The 21,022-nt window shown below is 34.8% G+C and overlaps 1 protein-coding gene across 6 annotated transcripts in view; it reads left to right on the plus strand.

The window, feature by feature from the left end:
* PCGF5 (polycomb group ring finger 5) overlaps positions 1–20,496 on the plus strand; it is a 72,602-nt gene extending 52,106 nt beyond the window's left edge. For 5 of the 6 annotated variants that reach the window (XM_086751858.1, XM_086751856.1, XM_086751857.1 and 2 more), the window contains 5 exons: positions 3,243–3,391; positions 4,737–4,835; positions 6,444–6,533; positions 8,376–8,435; positions 10,771–20,496. In XM_086751858.1, the coding sequence (XP_086607984.1) occupies positions 3,243–3,391; positions 4,737–4,835; positions 6,444–6,533; positions 8,376–8,435; positions 10,771–10,818 (446 nt within the window). In that variant the 3' untranslated portion in view covers positions 10,819–20,496. The remainder of the gene's footprint in view (positions 1–3,242; positions 3,392–4,736; positions 4,836–6,443; positions 6,534–8,375; positions 8,436–10,770) is intronic. The other variant, XM_086751859.1, reaches the window with a different exon arrangement.
* The last annotated feature ends 526 nt before the right edge of the window (positions 20,497–21,022 follow it).

The following is a 21,022-nucleotide window of genomic DNA, read 5'->3' on the forward strand; positions in this document are numbered from 1 at the left end:
CTGTTTTTAGTAGAGGATCACTGTCAAGTAAACGTCTTCTAATACTCTTCTGCATTTAGTTGTTTATAATATCTTCTTTTCAACTTCATAACATTTCATTTTCTTTCTCAGTAGTTTTGTTGCTTTGCATTTGGCATCCATTATAAGGCACAAGATTCTTTGTTACATAATTAAATGAAGAACTGCAGGATAGTTCAGATGAAATTATATTAGTTTACTACAACATGCTGTGTAATGTATACCTATTTGTTTTTTAAAATATTTACAATATATTTTTATGAAATGTAGATTTGGTGACAGTTTAGAAAATGATTTGCCGCTGTATACACAGATAGAAAAAAAAAAAAAAACCAACATAATTTGCAAACTCATAGAATGTGACTTACTTTTAACCAATTTATTCTTCTGGTTCTTACCTTCCACCCATAATGTAATAGTAAACCTAATGGAGATCAGTTACTAAGCGTAATGAGTGACTGGATTGTTTTGTGTATCAGAGGAAGGCTCTAACTCTCAAAATATACTTTTAAGTAGTTACAGATATATTCGGCTCTCTTAGTGACTCTGCCCTTGTGCTATGGAAGTTTGATTCTATAAACCATTTGAAAGCCTTATTAAGACAAATTATAAGCATATAAACTATTTTCTGCCATAAAGAAGCATTTAGAATCTTGCTTGAGAATAAATTATTTGATGAGAATAATTTGAGTAAGAAGGGACAGTTTCAGTTGCCAATACTGTGCCCTGCAATCACATAGTCAGTCTAGTTTAAGAGTCTGTCAGTTACGTAGCATACCACGGGTCACAACACAGTTCTCCAGCCTTAGCATCTGAGATCTGGGGGAAAAAAAAAAAAGAATCCCAGGATTTACAATTTTCTCATATCAGAAATAAAAAAACCCAAACCACAAAGCATATCTCAGGCACTGATGACTCCACTAGCGGAGTGGTTGCTAGAGAGAATTCATGGATGATGATAGGATGCATACTGTGGTACAGAGAAAAAAAAAAGTGTTGCTCTTCTCCAGTCTGAACTGGAGAAGGAAAAGGGCAAACAGCTTTACATTGACTCATTCTCTGGTGATCAGTTTTACGTTGACTATCTGAGAAATGCACAAGAAGTACACAATTTCCAAGGTTTTAAGAAAGTTGAGAAGAAAAATGAGACGCCAATTTACGCCTTAAGGAAAGAGGGGTGGAGGTGGGTGGGGTGTTGATTTGCTTTTCCTGTCTTCTGTTCTTGGCTTGATGCTTTTGACTTGGAGAACACAGAGTCCATTTTGGTGAGACTTTTTTCTTTTCTTTTTTTTTCTTTTCTTTTTTTTTTTTTAAACTTCTATCATATTGAACTTTACATGCCTCTAATGGACCATCACATTGATTTCTAGAGGCTGCCTGTACAAACATTGTTAATTTTAGTATCTACAAGGAATTTTTTTTGTAAATAGTCTGGTGCCATTTACATGGAGGAGCATTTGAATTTCTATCAGAATACCTTGAAAGATGCCACCTTTTTTGTGTGTGTACCTGTTCATGTAATGATTTTATGATTGGAAATGTGCTAATTTCCCTAGTTCTGTAGTTGGTTTGCCTTTCAAGTGTATTTAACCTGCATAACTGAATCTTCCTCCATTACTCAGCAGTGATAACTTTGAAAGCTGTGGATGTGTTTGCATTACCAAAGAATCTGTGAATCATAAGCAGACACTCCTCAGACAAATGCTTCTGACAGGTAGACTGCACCTTGATTGAAAAAGTTTGCTTCCTGGACTTTCACAAAAAGAAAAAAAATAATCTGTAGTTTGATACTGTAAATTCTGTTTGCAAACAAATGATAGGAACAAAATATATATATAGTACACACTCAGCTACATGTATCAATAGCCAGTAGGGATGTGTGGACAAATCTTTTTTTAATTATCAAATACTTCAAAATTGTAGGAAAGAAAATCAATGAATGTAGCTTAAAACTCATCTTGAAAGTGTAAATGGAATGAAGTGAACTAATTACTGTGTCTTTAAGCTTAAGCGTAGCTTGATATTTATTGAGGTTTTTATTGTATCTTCTCATCTTGACTCTTCTAAATGATATTAAAAGTTTCTGGTAAGTTTAGGAAAGCAGCAGAATTTGATATGAAAGTTTCTTGGGAAATGCAGAAGTAGCCTATTCAAGTTACTTGTGATAATGTTTTATTCCAACAGAGAGCAGCCTTTGTTTTAAATCAATATAAATAAGTTGAGGATACCGAAAAAAATAATTACAACAAACAGTATACAATAGTCCTATTATATATGTATTCCAAATTTGTAAAATTACTCTATTTTATGGCTCATTGTATGGTTATTATTTACATACATGGCAACCTTATCTAGATATCCTAAGATTCAAATGTTCAACTATGCTAAACCTTTGAAAACTGTAGGACATGGTACCTTTTCCAAAGAGTTAGATTTTAAAACCAGGAATCAACAGAGGATGTAACAGCATCAGTGAGGAGAGTTAACATATGGTATATCTGATTGTATAGGATATACGTGCTCTGCCAAAAAAATGAGGACCTTTCCTCTTTTCTTACATTTTTTTATTTTGAAAGGGGAATAAATAAGTATATGGCTATTCAGCTATAAAATCCTTCTGGAGAGAGACACCTGGAGGTTTTACAATGACATGACTTAGACCAGGTCAAAAGTGGATGAAAGTTGTTTTATCTACCCTTAGTTTACTTCATGATAACATTTCAGAAACTTGTCTCCACTGAGTTATTGTGTCAGATGGTTAATATGAATTGATTATGCATGTTACGTTGATATACAAGTGTTGGGATTAGTTATTCCACTGTTTATTTAAAAGCAGTATGCTGTGGCAGTGAACTGCCACATCATAGAGTAGGTTTGCGTGGTTGAGTGATCTTGATGCATGCACAGTTGCAGAGTTCTAATCACTGGACGCAAACAGAAGTAGACAGCTATAACCATTAGTGGTTGGTCCATCAGCCTCATTATTTTCTGTCACATGGAAATCTGTTGATTGCATATTACATTAAAATGTCAGTAGTAAAACCTTGTTTTCAGAGGTTTGTAAATTGATTGATTGAAGAATGCACTGAATTAAAATTGTGTGAAGTTAATTTCAAGAAAAAATACACTCTTGAAAATGAACTATTACTTTAAATACGTGTTTGTTGCTACTGTGACTTTTAATTATTTTACACTTAAATAATATGATCTTTGTATTTATACAGATGAAAGCCCAAAAGCTGATAAACCCAAAGCAGATGAGGAGTGTGATGAAAATGAAGAAGATAAAGACTACCACAGGAGTGACCCACAGATTGCCATCTGCCTCGACTGTTTACGCAACAATGGGCAGTCAGGGGATAATGTAGTCAAAGTAAGTAGTAAAGATAATCTGTGCTGTTGTTATTGTTGGCAGAATAGCATCTTACGGGAACCAGATCATTTTATAACTATTAACTATACATTTTAATGTGGTGGCCCATCTCCAGTTCCATGGTTATTTGGTCCCTTTGTTTGCAACATTTCAGTGCATTTTGGAATTTTGTGAAAAATTCCATCTGTGGTAGTGGATTTCTTTTCTTTTTAATGGTTTATAGTTTTGTAGTCTACAGCCTCGACTGTGTATAACTGCATTATGCAACAGATTACAGCATCCCATAGCGGTACTTAAAGCTAGCTGTAGGTGAGCTGCCTCACACTCTCAGGATTGCTGTCTTACCATGTCAGCATGAAGCTACTTTTCAGATATCTTGCGCACCAAATGGCTGGGATCCAGAGCTTTTGAACTGTAAACCTGATTCTGAAACTGATGTGATGTCTGTGGCCTTGGACGGGACACTTCAATCTGTAAAATGTGTAGAGTAATACCTGCTAACTGCTGTTTTAAGAATTAGGGATATTTTGGTTTCTAGTTGTGAAGGGGAGATTATGTAATGCTGTTGAGGCTAGAAGAACATGTTTAGAAATGCTCTTAGATTTTAAAAATGTTTTATCAAATGACAAAAACAAGAATTAAAAAATACTAAAAATGTGTTTAATAAAACACTATTTGTATTTTCTGTGTACTACATAACACATATAATTTTGGAAGTTCTTACACAGTAAGAAAGTTTTGATTCAGCAAGAACACGTGTTTGTGTTATCACTGTCTGTTTGTGCTATATACAGTAAGAAATCTGTATCTCCATCACCATAGAGGAGTCTCGGGTTTGCAGCTTTCTTGTTGAATCAAAACTATTAGGTTCTGGATCACAGAATCTGTGATAATAGAGCATGTCTCAGATTTGTAGCTTCCCTCTGTTTTACTTGGATTATTTGAGGATATTTTTACTTCCTTTTTCTAGGAAGGACTGAAGAAATTCTAAGAAATTTAACATTTGTTTGACCCTCAATGTTACTAACACGGACACTTAGATTCAGTTTTTCTGGGCCTTTTGGTCATTCTGGTGTGTTTTTGTTTTTTCTTTCCTCCTTTCTGTATCTTTGGAAATTTCTTTAGAACTAGAGATGGGTTAAATAAACTTGTTTGTCATGTAAATTTAGCAAAAAAAAAAGTGAACAAAAATGAACCTATGGTGCCATTATGAATTAGGAGAGAGTGCAGTAAAATTGGTTACTGGTTGAAAAAAATATCAATTACAGCTGGTTTTGCACTAAAGATTGTTAACATGCTTCAGAATTTCTAACATAGTTTTTCTGTTTTGTTGCTGTTGCTTTAGGGTTTAATGAAGAAATTTATCCGCTGTTCTACTCGAGTGACTGTGGGAACTATCAAAAAGTTTCTCAGCTTAAAATTAAAACTTCCAAGTTCTTATGAGGTACATTTGCAAGAACAATGCTTGTGTTTTTGTTTCCCTGTATAGTATTAGGTTTTTAAGAAATTTAATCATATTTGAACCTGAGAATTTTTTTTAGCCCGATCACTAAGTACTGTTCAATATTACAAGTTACATTTTCTGCCCATAAATGAGAAGTGATCATTTTATCATACTGACTAAAGTTGCTAATCAAGGAACTCATACAGTTCTAGTAACTTCAGTTTGTTGCTCGCCTGTGAAGAAACAGATACATTAGGTTTTGATATTTTTGTGTAAAAAATAAATCCTTTCTCTTTCCATGTGGCTAATAAAAAAGTCACAGTTTTGCATTAGTAGCTGCTGGGGAAAAGGAGAGATCAGCTAGACATAGACCAAATTACTCTGTGGTTTCATTTTCTTTAGATGTAAGAACCTATCAAGTAATGATGAAGAAGTGAGGAGCAATACTGTTTCAGTCTTTCAAAATGCAGATACTTTTTACGCACCTTCTCTAGAATTAGGTGGAATTTGATAGAGGATCTTTGCTCGGTGAGTGATTTAGTCTCGGCCAAGACTGTTCCCTGGGCAAACTTCCGAACATGACAGAAGTTGTGATGCAGGATGGAGTTGGGAAGTGTGAGATTTTTGCCTCTGCTTTCCCTCTTCCCAGGGATACAGGAATTTTGACCTCAGCACAGACTATTTCTTCAGCTAGTTGTCTTAGAGGAGTCAATGACTCCATGAACTGCAGGCTACCTTTAGCGCAAGTGGCAGCGTCCCAGCTTTGGTCAGAGGTCGGGGTGAATTAGGCTAGGTGCACAGGTTATTGCAATGCTATGTGCAGGAGTTTATCACAGTATCTGCTGACCAGATGTTTTGTTAATTATGCTAATTTAATCTGTCTCTGGCATCTTAATGGCTTGTGTTACATGGTATTTGCTTTCTTCAAATTTTTTTTTTTCCTCTAAAAACCAGAAAAACATTATGGGTATAGCAATGAAAGAATTTTCAAACATTTTCAGTGGAGGGTAGAAATAACGTGCTATGATACAATTTAATTCAGTCATTTTTCACAGTAAAGTAATTTTTTAAAAATTTTCTCTTTAGTTAATGAAGAATCATGTTTGTATACTTAGAAATGCATTTTCCTTGTAATTTACAGTTATTTTTCAAGTAATTTTAAAAAATAGTTTATAATTTATATTTTAATAATGAAAATTACAAGACCCTTGTCTTGTAATCTTTGGATGTGAAAGAGCGTTGACATAGCAAGGCAGCCTTCAAAATACAGCACAAGGCTTTTTCTTCAAACAGATAGTGTGCACTACCGATACATACGGAGAGCGTTTGTCTGCTAGTGATTTCCTGCCTCGTTTAGCAGACTTATTTCTGTCTGCACCTTTGAAAACACAAAAATGAAAAAATAAGGTGGAATACTACTACTAAAAATAGCAGTATTGTTTATTGTCAGTATGTTTTATTTATCCAGGTTTGAGATACATGTCTGATTGAGTTATTGTATAATAATAGGAGTTGAGGGATTAATTTTTGGAGATTAACTTTGGAGTTCATTTAGACATTACAATTTTGCATCCCTTTGTCTTACTGTTTGTTCTGTTGTATTTTAAGCTGGATGTACTATGCAATGGAGAAATCATGGGGAAGGATCATACTATGGAATTCATCTATATGACGAGATGGAGACTAAGAGGCGAAAACGTAAATGCCGTTACATTATTAATAAATGATGTTTTGGTATATATATTATAGAAAGTACACACGCTTTCACAGCTTGGTCCAAAATATATTCTGTGACCCTTCAAAAAACCCATATTTAAACATGCATTTTGCATGTTTTCTGGATTTCTTATGTTAAACCCTGTGAGTGAAACTCTACAGCACATATATCTTGTAGATTCTGAAACTTTAAAATAGCAGGTGTACAAAGTTAACCTGCAAGTTCTACTCTGGGTTTTAAGTCAAGTAAATGAAAACCCAAGCACTTGTTCTTTTTCTGCAAATTTGATTTAGTCACCTTTTGAGTTACAATAGTTGGAGAATCTGCATCCAACAGTTCTTTATTAAGAATCTGTTTTATTCAGTCAGTAAACTGAAAGTGACACTGAAAAGTTATTGTAAAAATGTAGTTTTATTATTGTTTCTGTTAATAATACACCCATGGTTTTTAGATATGCTATATAACACTAACATCCAGATAACACAGCTAAATGGGTTTTCCTTGCTGCGTGTCTATGTTTTAGAATTGCAATATTTAACTTATTAAAAGACATTTCTTTCGGGTCTCATAGTTTGATTCAGTAGACCTTATATTGCCTTGTATTTTTAAATTTTTTTGTTAGAAGTCATATCCCCATTTCTTGTTTCTTTTATACATTCGTTTGTATGTGGCTGTTGATTGTTCTTCACTCTTTATTGCTCTGTAGTATATGCAGATTTGTTGTCTGTCACTACCAGTGAAGGGTATATTGGAGTGCAGCTAAGGTTAAGCACTGAACAGATGTTTATATAGTAATCTGTAGAAAATTCCAAACTTTCTGTACGTGTTTTTTTTTGTTTGTTTTGTTTTTTTTTTTAACCTTAATCTGAAGGAGAGGAGGAAGGATAGAGTTTGATAGGAATTAGGCGAGTTCATGTATACAGGCAAGCATTCATTAAATTTGAAAGTAATATTACACTGAAATTTGATGATTGCTGAAACCTCAGTAGTGTACCAATAAGAGAGCTCTAAGTAGTGTATTTTCTAATACACTACACTTGAAACCAGTGGGTGTTTGTTTGGCTTGCCATCCTATATTTTTGTTAGTATTGACTGTTGAGACAACAACTTTAGTGATAATGGAATTCTTTCGTGACATTTAATCCTGCAGCCCCTGCCTATAAATGAACTTTTGGCAGTTGCATTGGTTTGGACTCAACAGTAACTATCATCTTGACAGAAAGGACATTTTTTGTGCTGGTTAAAATTTTTCAAAAAATCTCAGAACTGTAGTTTTTAACAGTCAGTGAGTGTAAGAGTTGACTACTCTTGATTAAATTTTTAAATTGTGTTTACTTACGCATAGTATAGTCAGGTATGTGTTTATCTTTTCCTTTAGATAGTTTTAAATCACTCCCCTGAAGTCAGAGATGACAAACTAAAACCTGTAAGAATTACATTGTGCTGATAATAAATCCAGTAACTTCTAGACTTCTGTAATTTTGTTTTCCCTAACTGTTTTGGGTCTTGTTATAAAACAGAAGTTACAATGGTAAATCATTAACTATCTCTTCTTTTGGATGAAGATGAAGTAAAACCACTCTCTCCGTCTTTGGTACTATTCACTATGAGCTGGCACACCTGTGGACTTCACAGGAGGTAGAGTAGTAAAGGGAGATATCAATTTATTCATTAGAGAAGTCTTTCCTGTTTTAAATAAGTAAATTAATTTTAAGCTTTACATTTGAAAATTAAAAAAAAAAAAAAACAAAACATTAAATGGTAAATGTATATGTCCAGCTGTGGATGCCTCTTATCTGATTGGAAAATCATCTCCTTCGCAGTTTCGGTGTCAGAACTGCTCATCTTCGCAAGTCTGCTCACAGGATGGCACTTTTTATCAGGTAAGAGGCACTCACGACTGTACATACTACAGTCATTAAGGTCCTGTCAGCACTTCAGTTGTAATCCAAGTTGTGGAGCTTCTGTAAGTCCTCACTGCAAAGTGCTAAAACTCTATGAGCAAGGCCTGACCATTTTCATTCATTCAGAGAAAGCTTTATTGAATGAATAAATAGAACCCGCTCAAAAGGTTTAGAGGTTTATTTTACTTTTCATTAGGCCATTTACCTTTTGGTTAGAGAGGTATCATTGATGCAGCTATCAGCCTACAGAATCTGGAACAATTATCTACCTCTTCCTCTATCTCATCCTTCTAACTAGTAGTGTTGGGCAGTCACTGACAAGGAATCAAAACTGAAGAGTGTGAATCAAAAGAGATTACATTGGTCTCATGTCTTTATGGCCATTCATATGTTCTTTTTAATGAAATAAAGAAATGTTAGCTTTTTCTAATACTCTTATTCCTTTCACATCTTTTAAAATTAGAAATGGAATAATGCCTTTTCTCTAGAATATAACCAACCAAAACCTCCAGAATCTGCAAACTGAAGTTGATTTCTAAATTTAATTGATCAAACTGGTTCATACCTATATGAAACTATTTCAGTTTCCTCATTGGGTTTTTTTATTTGAGCTATTTCTAAAAGTTACTTTGGAACTTTGAAATGAGATTTTTGTTTGAGCAAAAAATTAAAGTCAAGGATAGAGAGTCACTCCCCACTGTGGATGGGAATGACCTACTGCAGTCATGCCTACCTTAATTATTAGAATTGTGCCACCATAGTGCATTGTATTTATACAGTTGGTTTGTAGTCTTGTTTAGAAAAACACTGAACCTCGCTGGTTTACGTGGCAATTTCAGTGAGGTGACTGCTCTGTCTCTGCCTGTGTGCACTTCCAATTAGAGTTGAGTACTTTTAGAGACAATTTATATAATCAAAGTGAAAACCATGTGAAATAACATTTAAATAATATGGTAATCATATCCTATGGAAAGAAGTCAGAGAACAAGTAATTTATGATACTGCAAATATATGTTGGCTAATTGCACATGCGGACTACACATGGTGCTCCCTGGCTTCTCTCCTATATGGTCCTGCTGCTGTTGAATACCTCTGGGTTTGTGTTTTGATTTGTCAGTGCTCCAGTTTATAAATCCCCAGCAAGTATGATCACACATAGTTCTGGTGATCGTTTCACTACCGTGGCATGGAAAGTTTATTCACCTGTATAGGTCTCTGCAGTGATATCATTCTTTTTTGGCCACTGAAGTTAATCTGTATTGTATTTGAAGGACACAGTAAAATATTCCTGGTTTTAATGATAGTTTCTGCAATAGTTCTTTATAATTCCAAATTTGCAATAAAAAAGGGTTAATTAGCTATATTCCTCTGCCCTGTGGCACAGAGGTAATTAGGCCCGTACAGCTGCTGAGACAATAAGATTTTCCTGGGTTTTATGCTATAGAAAACATCCAGTATCCTAATGAAGTTAAGAGGAAAACATCAGACTTAAATGCTGACAGACTGAAAACAAAACATTTCATTAAACAGAACTTCTAGCAACAAGTGGCCAAGGATTCCATGGCACTTTCTGGAAACCCACCCACTCTTGCCTCCTGTTCCACAACAGTTTTGTCCAATTCAGGGATCCAAGCAGTTGATTTGATTTTTTTTTTTTTTTTTTTTTTTTTTCCCCAGTAAGAACTAATAGAAATGTATCACTAGATCTGAAGTTGAGGAGTTTGGATTTGGGGGAGAAGTTAGCCCTCATATCTCAGAAAATCAGCAGACAGCCAATTGACCTGATCTATTTATTTATTTATTTTCTTTTTAATACCAGAGTAGCCTGGCTTCCATTAACTAGTGTTGACTACTAGTATAGCTATGGAACCTCCATATATATAAAAATCAAACAAAGTACGTAATCTATAAATGGACTTTGTTTTAGAAAGTATAAAATTTCAAGATTGCTTTTCCTCAAACACAGCAACACAGAAATAAGGAGTCATTTGAGCACAGTCTGTGTCATAAAACATGTAAACCATGAAATATATAAAAGCCAATACAGGAATTCTGTATTAATGACAAATAACTACAACTACCTGACTTAGAGATTAAATAGAGATTTGAAGTACAGGTATGGATTTAACTGTTGAAATGTATAGAATTATGTCATAGAAATAAAATTGATTGTCATATACCTGTCTCTTAAGGATAAGCTCTGGCTATTCTTAAGGCAATCTCTAATTGCATTTTCTTTGTAATTTTTATGAATTATATCTTCATGTTTTCTTGTGTGTTTTTGTTGTTGTTTTTCTCTTGCTTTTGTTTTTAGTCTTACCCCATGGTACTTCAGTATCGACCTAGAATTGACTTCGGTTAGACCAAAGGGCCAGATCCCACTGAGATGAATCCTGCACTATTTGTTTACCCATCGACAGATTGCACAATGAATGGATGTGCCTGGATTAGGGGGACACAACCAGATTTTCAGCATGCAAATAAGGACATTGTCTTTCTTAAAATTGTCAGTTGCATCTCTGTTGTTTCTATTAGAGCAAGCCAAGTGCCATTCTGCTACTGAAATGTGCATAAGATATTTGTGTATCTTACAAGTGTGCTGCAAATCATAGCCAAAATCATGAAGTGTACAGTCAAGATTCAAAAACTATGGAATATTTTTGCTTGCGTGTTAGAAAAATTTTCTGGTCCTAATATTGATTACACTAGCAAAATGGCAGAGTGCTCATTCCATGTGGTGTTGCAGTTTCACACACTTACTATTTTACTGAATATTGTTGTCTAAATCATAGAGTACTGTAAAATAACTAAGGATTATACCTTGAAGATATTTTGTATAGAAAATATATTTAGAAAAGTGGTGATTGGGCCACTACCTTTTTCTTGATAAGCTTCTCATGGGTCCAGGTATAGCTCACTCATGAGTGTGCAACAGTCCTTTTGCAGTGAAGGAAGATTAATTACCCTTAACAAGAGATGTAGAACATGGTAATTCAAAACAATTTAAAATCTTTTAAATAGATTCTGCTAATATTGCTTAAAGGCATTGCAGCCTTTGTGATTGCACTTTTCTATGGTTTCCCTAAAGATTGGAATTTGGGATACTGGCTATTTTTGGAAAATGGCTTCTGGTCAGATTACATTTCTTCTAATAAAGCCTTCATAAAGATAAAGTTAAAAATAATGTAAATGTCTATAGAACAAATAAATTTCACTATAAGATTACAACCAAGGCAAAATTTTATATAATTATTCCTTTCATAGTAAGCATTTCCTTTTAAGATTGGTTGGAGGTATATGCTAAGACAAAAATAATATATAGCTTTAATTACATTATATATCTCTTGTGACTATCTGGAGTTTAGAATTCATTATAGACATTTTCATTAGTTAAAGTCACATCATAAAATCATTTCCATAAAATTAGAGGTAATGCAATACTGAAGATAAGCAGTCTGACCAAAATAATTGTTCAGGTCTTCTTTTTCCTAAGACCTGGTAATGCTGGATAAATAGTGATTGTTGCCTTAGGTATTGCAAGCGTAGTGGTAGAATGTTTAGTGAAGTTTCTGGTAATGTTGCAGGGAGCATAGTAGTGCGTATGTGTTCTGTAGTTTTCTGTTGTCTTTGCTCTGCTTAAAACTGAACTGAGTTTTTCACTTCAAATCTTGTGGAGATAGTTATAGTTCAGTACCTTTATGTAATTTCTCCTTAATACACACCTGCTAGTATTGTAGATGACTATTTACTTTCTTATGCCTTTTGCATATAGCAAGAAAGAACCAAATCAACTTTTCAGAAGCTACTAGAGAGTCAACTAACTGTACTTGGATAAGACAAAGTGAAAATTCTATCTTGGGATCAAGTAGAAAAGATACATGCAAGGCTGTAACTCCTTTGTAAATTTTTGTTTGTGTACCTTAGTATGTTTCTGTAGGAGAAATAAGCATGTTGTGGATTAAATCTGGCCCCTTTAATGTCAGTAGGAGTTCTAACATCGATGACTTGAGGATTCCACATATAGTCTGGTTGAATTCTACCATTGCACTCCAAAGCCCGTATGATGTACAGAAGTAAAGATGCTGTTGGTAGCATTGGGAAACCTGCCATTGCAGGCCAAGGTTGCACATATTGTGCAGATGCCAGTGAACCTGGGGAAGCAAAGCATTTAGGAAGCTGCCGCTCCTTTCTGCAAGCGTAGTGTGCCGACTGCTATAGGCACTGGTTTGCCCACACTGCAGATGGGAAGGGGTGCACATGCTGACCGCAGGAAGCGGTCGTCTTTTTGCCACCCAGTCTGTGGTGTGCTACTTGACAGAAACAAGAAGATACTCCATGTAGGGAGGGCCCTTCTCTACAGAGTTTCTAGGGAAAAGTAGATTATTTGTGTATATAGAGATCCTCCTCATGGAGCAGTTTGGAAGAGTAGAACATGCATTCTAATTGCAAATCATTCTTCTCTTTAGTATATACAGTTGTTTTGTACGGTAGGAATAGAATATTATTTGTAAATATTTACATGCACACACAAATGACACCTTGCAGTTTTTATATATTTCACGTGTTTTTGTACCAGAATTTTCACTGTAGATTCACTTGACATAAAACGCCTGTTTCAGATCATCACAAAACTAATGGTAGTACGCTTAAGCATAATTTCTGCTTGGTGCAGGGGACAATTTTTTCCTCAACAATTGTGCTTGCTGTTTTGACAAATTTGAACAGACTTGTTTTAAAAAGAGAAGAACACATTCTTTTAAATCTGTTTTAAGTTATCTTACACAGAAGTTTGCATTCACCTAACAGAAACCCTGAGATAGGACTACTTTGTATTGGCTTCTGAATGGCAACTAATAGAAGATTTGACTGTTTAATGCCTTTTTGTAGTCGCAATTCAGAGAACCATGAATTCTCTTGATCAGAATTGGATATTTGTTTAATTCATGATATTTTGTTGATGCAACTTAAAGCTAGATTACAGAAGGCAAATCTTCATTTGAAGTATGGAAAATACTGACAGATATGATTTAATGTTCCCAGCTGAGAATCATGGCCTTAAATGCGTATGATCTAGCCACCTACACTTCATGCATTTCTGATCTGATGGCACGGTGCCTGAATGCTGTTATAGTTTAATAGTTTTTGTAGCAGTGAAGTGCCAATGAAATACATATCTTAACTGGGCAGCTTGTGTAACACAGGCATGGCCTTCTTTACAGGAAATTTCTCTCCCATGTAGTACCTCTGTGCCACGTGTCTACAGATACGCATATTTAATTCATTTGTGCCAATTAGGAATATCTGAACAGCATAGGAATATGAGAATGCCTGTACAGAGTCCTGTGTGCCAAAGATGGGGTAAAGTTAAATGAGTACGTAAGCATTCCATTAAAACTGCACCATATGCCATCCTAGAGCAGATTGCTGTGTACAGTCACACTTTCTGAGCATTTCCATGACAAAGTGTCACCACTGCATGTTTGTGAAGAATAGGAATATAAAACAAGTCTTGCTGCCACTGTGTTTCTATGGCTTTCCTATATTGGCAGTACCTAGCTGCAGAGGAATATGACCTTAAAAATTCCATGCTACTACCTAACCTTGCTGTCTCTTATTTAGAGCACATTTGGTGCTCCCCACTCCCCCCCCCAAAAAAAAAAAAAAGTTAAAAACTTGTATCTGCTTTTAACTCTGGGGTAACTCATTAATGAAAGTCATAAGCAACTTTTTGTTGAGCATAGCTGTATGGTGCATTTGTCTAGTAACAAACTGTAAGCTATATTTTACAGGTGAGATCCTATAATATCTCAAACAATGTGGAATTAGATGATTAATCAAGAAAGATATCTTCCATCATGTGTTACTACGCTGCTCATAGCTAAGGGCCTAGTCCTATAAACATATTTTTATTTGGATGAAATACCAAATAATATTTCTACAGTAATCTAAGTGACTCATCACTATAGTAGGTACTGTTCATATGAAAGCTTCTCGTATTTGGGTCCTAGGAGTATGCAATACTATAAGTATATTGTGCATACTCAGCTAGCTTGCACTTATTATGCAAAAAAAAATTCCTAAGTATTATTTTGACTTCACTGAAAATGTTCTATAAAGCGAAGTGCCTGATTATTAATACAGAATACCTTTTAAGCCCATTATTTGCATTTGGCAGGGTAGTATTTGACTCTGTAATTTATCTATGGTCTTAATATTTTCAGCAGGAATATTTCATAAACATGCAGTATTGAGAAGCTTTCTTTCATGGGAAGCAAGCAGAAAAAGAGATCTGTTCTGTTAGATAATTTAAAATTGAAAAAAAAACCTGTCTCAGAAACTGTATGAAAATAATTACTTTTATATTTAAATTGTTTCATTTTCTGCATGAGGAACCCTTGAATTCTGGATTGGTCTTTTTTTTCCTCCATAGGTTCCAATAATTTGACTTGACTTTTCTCTCTGCAGTTGTCAAAAACAGTTCCAGGATATCTGCAGGAGGAAAAAGATTGATCACATTCCCTTTAGATATAAGCTAGGCTCTTGTTCTCTGCTGCAGACAAAGTAATAGTCCACAGTTCCATCTCATCTCTCCTATGTAGAATTGTTAAACATGACTTTGTGAGCAAAGTAAACAATTTTCCTTCTCTGCTGTTTTCTAAAATAACAAAATAGGCCAGGGTTTAGTTCTTTAATTCAACCCATCACTGAGTTGTATTGTTCCATTTGTGGTTTTCTTTACATTTTCATGTAACTGAAGACACCAGAAAAATAACCTTGGGAGGGCTTGCAACAAAAGGAATAGCATCCATCTCAGCCAGATACTACATCTGGTAGAAATACTAGAGAACTGATAGTCATTCAAAGCCAGTCTTAAGTCTCAAACAGATTGAGCCCTGTTTATAGAGGTACTACATAAAATACTGGTCAATTACATGAACTGATCCAACTTATTTTTATCATGGAAAAGACCGAAGGCAGTTAAGACATATATACCTATCCACAGCAAATATATAAACAGAGATGCTTAAATCAAGAGCTTGGTCCAGTTTCTTCACTTAACCTAGACAGGTTGAAGGCATCTGTTGGCTTCCATCGAAAATGCATATTTCATACAGGATATTTCCCTCTCATTTTACTTCATGCTGTGTTATTTTATTATGTATCTCAGTTAAAATGTCCATTCAGGCACTCTGTGTCCTGTAATTAATTCTAGGGTCTTATACATCTTTTGCCCATTTCATGTGCAACAAGTAGAAATATTAAGGAGTTACAGAGGAGAAATTGCGCATGAGGAATCAGCTCCTAGGTTTCATTCATCAGGCAGCTCTCACGCATTTCAGCAAAGTTTTCACAGTTCTGCATTTTGAATCCTTTATAGCCAGTTTGAACAAGGTAGTGCTTCCACAAGGTCTTCAGCTAAGGACGCTTGTTTGAGGAAGGACTGCAGTCCACTGGAGCGTATTGAAGGATGAGTTCCAAGACATATAAGGGATTGATTCCCCCTAGAGGAAATGTGAAAAGCTTCCAGCTGCTCATTTACCACTAGTTTTATCATACATGGGTAGTCTGGCCTTCAGACCTCAGCTGAAACATCCTTCTGTGGGAATGACCTCCAAAAGATGCTCTTATAGTGGTAATATATTTGTCTTCATAAGCAGATCTACCTGTTGATTTTTTTTTTTTAAGCTACTGTCTACACTGTCTATAGATCACATTAAAACATCAGATTCCAGAATAGGAAGGTGATTAATTAATGAATTCCTAACAGATTCTTCCATCCAAGGTGTGTGCCGTAAATCATCATCTGAATTCAGGTAGCTTGGTACTACAGTTGAGTAAGGACCTTGTCTCATTCTCTAGTAAGCAATCTAGATCTGTACAGTTTGGAGTGTGGCAGTGAAACAGGGAAGCTTTATAGATGGGTGGGAATGTCTAGGCTACCTTTTGTACTTGCAAAAGGAGACCCAGTTCTGTAAGCTTGGGATGGAGGAGACATTCCAGATTGAAAGATGTCTACAGGTTTTTGGCATGATGTTAATTTTAACCAAAGAGAGGGATTAGTTTGACTTTGCGTGTTTATCTGAACCATTAGGCATACTTTTCTTTGAAATAACTTTTATGTGTATCTTTAGCAAATGCTTCTAACAAGGTTAATAATGTGACAGTTGACAGGATGAAGTGAACAGAAGTAGTTACTGTGCATTTTCCTCTTCATGATAGTGAGTGGAAGGCAAACTATGAGTTGAGAGCAGGTTGCTATACAATATACAAAACTGCTGCAACAGTAAAACGTTTGTGCTGCTAGTTAACATACTGAGGTTTGTATTACAAATGAAGTTGTAATAAAGATGCTCATTATCAAAGTGCGAGGCACGTATTTTATGATGGTATTCTACTCCTAAAATTCTGTTTTGTATTATCTTCAGTATACTAGACATTGTTGCTTTTGACTCATGAATTTTGATGTGGTAAAATGAAACATGCTCCCTTTTAACTGAAAAATATCACTTATTAATTGATTTAAAATTAGGCTTGGTTGCCAGATATTTAGGTTTTTTCATTTTAAAAGTGTTTTTTTTTTTTTTAATAAACTATTTTTAGGGATAATCTGATTGCCTAGTAGTTTTAAGGGACCTATTTAATACCAAAGGTAAAGCCACCCAGAAACTGACTTGGAATAAGGCATTGACGCTTCTCTGGAGTGCCGTGGTCAAGAGTTACACCTGGAATCAGTCAAGCAGAACTTAACTGGTGGTAGCTGTCTGTGTCACCAAGCTAAAGGGTTAGGCACACCTAGCAGTTTCCAAAACAAAACAGAAAAGGAAAAAAACAACAGGAGTAGCATAAAGGTTGAGTTAACGGACCTAGAGTAGCTCTTTGAGTCATAGCTCACGTTCCCGGAGAAAAGCACAAAGGCTTGCATTACTGATGTGTCTGCTATACCTGGCCTGTGAACTAAAAAAAAACTTCAGTGTGCTGTCAATCCTGTAAACCTTCCAAAGCACAAAACAGTCACCAAGCTACTTTTGGATTTCCTAGTTGTAGTTCAGTGATATTTTGGAGGGTAGAAAGGACAGACTTGGAGGATAATAAGATATAAAGTATGTTTTACAGATTTTTATAGATATTTTTTTAGCAAATGGCATTGCTGTCCTTGACATGAGACCATTAATTAGCAAGAAGACCGATTATTTTACTTGTGTAGTATAAAATAGAAAGAATAAAGAAATCCAAATGTCTTGATTTGCTTTTCCAGGATAGTGATTAACTAAACTGGAAAGTAATAGGACAATTTAATTATTTAGCTGACTGAAATATTTCATTCTAAAAACTTAATGATCGTATTTTTTTTCTCAAGTATAAGCTTCTTAGAATAAATATGAAGCAATGCATCATTTTTCCCCTTATTGCAGACTTAACTATTGAAAGGAAAATATTTTGCATTTTTAAAAATTAATGCAAAGCCTGAATTGTTGGATGTTCCAGGCTACTGAATAGATGCTATCGAGTTACTCTCAATGGATTTTTTTTAGGAATGGGGGCCTAAGTGTCCTTATATAAGCTGTGATCCAAGTTATGATAAGAAAGGAGCCTATGGTGAGCAGTAATAATGTTCTAATGCTTCCTTGCATTTGATCAGTAGTTACCAGTTTTTAATATAACAGCCCTCACAGTACTTAGGAGCTCATAGAACATATTGTGATATTATGTTGCTAATTTGTTTTAAAATATAAAATGTTTTAAGCTTTTTGTCAAAAGTGATAACATCATATTACAAATAAACCTTTTTGTGGTTGTAAAATTTAGCTTATAAAACATTCAAATTGAAGTGAAAAAAAACACAGGTCATTGTTAATGACAGTCTATCCTACTATTAAGAATATATGTATTTTTGTAAAGGAAAAGCACTTGTAGATATTTAATCAGTCCAATATCTATCTATGTTAATGTTTTGGAAAAAAAAAAAAAGAAAACAAACTGCTGCGTAGAGAATCACTTACATATTTTTATTTTTTTGTGCTCAAATGCATTTTCTGTTGATTTATGGAATGTTTACTCTGTGTGAAGCTGTATAGTTAGTACAGCTGGGCTAAATGCATTTCTTACCTTAATCAATTGTATCTGACTATGAAAATACATTTCTATCTGATCAGAAAGCTGATTGCAAAACATAGACTGGTGGTGCTGTTTTTCATCTTTGATATTAGCTTTATCCTGCCTTATAACATTTCTACTTCATAATAATTATAAAAAATACTAATAATTTTTTGTGATAGTTGTGTTGTAATGGATGTTTTAGGGTATTCTTGGTTATTCAGTTGTATCTTATTATACCTGTAAACATTTTTACAAAATGGTGACCAGATTTTATGTACAGCATTTTAAGAAGTTTCCCACATGAAAAAGTATGCCAGATTAGTCACATTGAACTCTTACAGTCCTCCAAAGGAAACTACTGCTGGGTACATGCATGAAACATGATTGCATCACTAAAGTTTCTGAGCATTGTACAAATAGCATGTTTTAAATTCCGAATGACTGATTTTTTGTAATGTCTGTTTGGCTGTTTGAAACCTCACTCTTAACTGTATTTTGCATAATCCACATAGTGGATTAACAGAGTTTCAGGAAAAAAAAACAGTAAAGCAACAAATTTAATTAAGTACAGTCTTTAACTAAAGTCTTTAATTAAAGTAAAGTCTACAACTAAAAGTAGTCACTACATGTAGTTGTAGTTATTAGTGTACCTTCAAAATTCTGTTTACTTATTTCAGTGGGATTCTACAGAGGTCTCCTCTGTGGGCCTGATGCTGAGTTCAGCTCTTCAGCTTGACCTCAGCGGAGCTACTTACTTTAAATACCCTTGTAGCCAAGACTTGAAATGACCCAGAGTTCCCACTTCCTCACTGGATTTCCTTTCATGGGTGGCTAATATTGTTTAAATTTAATCTTACTATATTAACCTTCCCATAACTAAAGAAGTTTTGCAACATTGAGTGTGTGCACTAGCAGTAGAATTCAATGTTACAAACTCAGCTGAGTAAATACTTACAAAATTGTCAAACTGGGAGAGAATTTCACTCAGACAGTGAACGCTTGTAATGCCACTGTCTCATTAATGTGCACGCTTCACAAAGATTTGTCAGTGATCAGGTTTTGATGTGCTTTATTATTTGAATATTGTCCATTTTTATCATTTTTGTTAAGAGCTAATTTCTATATGAATTCATGGGGGGTGAACATCTCAGGGTCCACAAAGCAGCATTTTAAAAACCTAAATCTGTTTGAGCTATTGCAGTCTTGTATCTTTCAAAGAACCAAATATGTTGTGTTTTGAAGTCTTTAGAAAGGCACTACAAATTTCACCCAGTTCTACCAAAGGAGTGTGTTTTTTTTTTAATCTGTGCTAAAATTCTTAGAAGCTGAATGTGGACCTGGAAAAAGTGAGACGCCTCTAACGGAGTTAGCACTAGTGAGCAGTTTTACGGTTGGGTCCGGGAACTGCTGGTAGTGGCGGGTTGGCAAAGCCCCATGGTGCTGCCTCTTGTTGTGGAGTGAAGTGTGCCTGTTCGAAGCTGCATCAGCGTTTGTAAGCAAAATTTATTTTAGCTCAACAGCTTGTGCAAACCCTGTAAATGAACTTTTTAGAATCTTGGGTATAAATATACCTGATATGTAACAATATTTCTAATTATGTAACTACCTGTATGGCTCACTACCAGTGGTGTAAAATGGAGTGCTTCATGCTAATGTCAAGAATGTTCACAGCACCTTTATAACAGCTGATAGCAAATGACAATTTGGTCTGACCTGTATGCTGCAAGATGCCACTAGCCCAGCTGGATTAATTTTATGAAAAATCTAGATGAGCAAGAAGTATAACTAATCTGCTTACTAGCACTGAATTGCTCCTTTCTCAAAGCAATAAATATATTCATGTTGTAACATCTGTTGTGCAGCCTACAATACGAGTTGTTTTGTTGCATTGTTTCTATATAATTTATTTTGTGCAATAAAAAAAATCTCTGGTTTTATCTGACTTCTCTCTAATTTGTAATAATATTTTAATTAAAACATTTACTAGCTTTATATCTTAAATCATACAAGCATATTATCAGCTCACAGAAACGCACAGTAGAAAATGGAGTGCAGTAATATTTTTGCCTTATAGAAAAATCAGAAGGTACTCACATGGCCTGATTTTGTTCTTGTTAATGTCAGAGAGAGTGTTACCATTAATTTTCATGGGTGCAAAGCCTGCCTAACACTAAACTTGACTGGATTTGGCACCCCATTTGTAAAATATAACCAGGTGGGTTACACAGTGTGACTGTGTTTGAGGCTTTTTTTAAAAAGTATGTTTCAGTGCTTATAATCCCATAGAGCTTCTGCCGCAGTTTTTTTTTTTTTTTAAACCTAATTTCACTGCTTTTTAACATGTCAGATTTTTTTTCCTTTTTGTTCTATCCCTTTTTGATGTTTTTTCAGAGTTAATACGATTTCAGTAGGATTTATTGTTCTGTGCACTTACCTTCTGAGTACCCTTTATGATGTTGCTGGGTTTT

The sequence above is a fragment of the Chlamydotis macqueenii genome, chromosome 7, assembly GCF_036417535.1.
Source record: "Chlamydotis macqueenii isolate bChlMac1 chromosome 7, bChlMac1.mat, whole genome shotgun sequence".
NCBI classification, from domain to species: Eukaryota; Metazoa; Chordata; class Aves; order Otidiformes; family Otididae; genus Chlamydotis; species Chlamydotis macqueenii.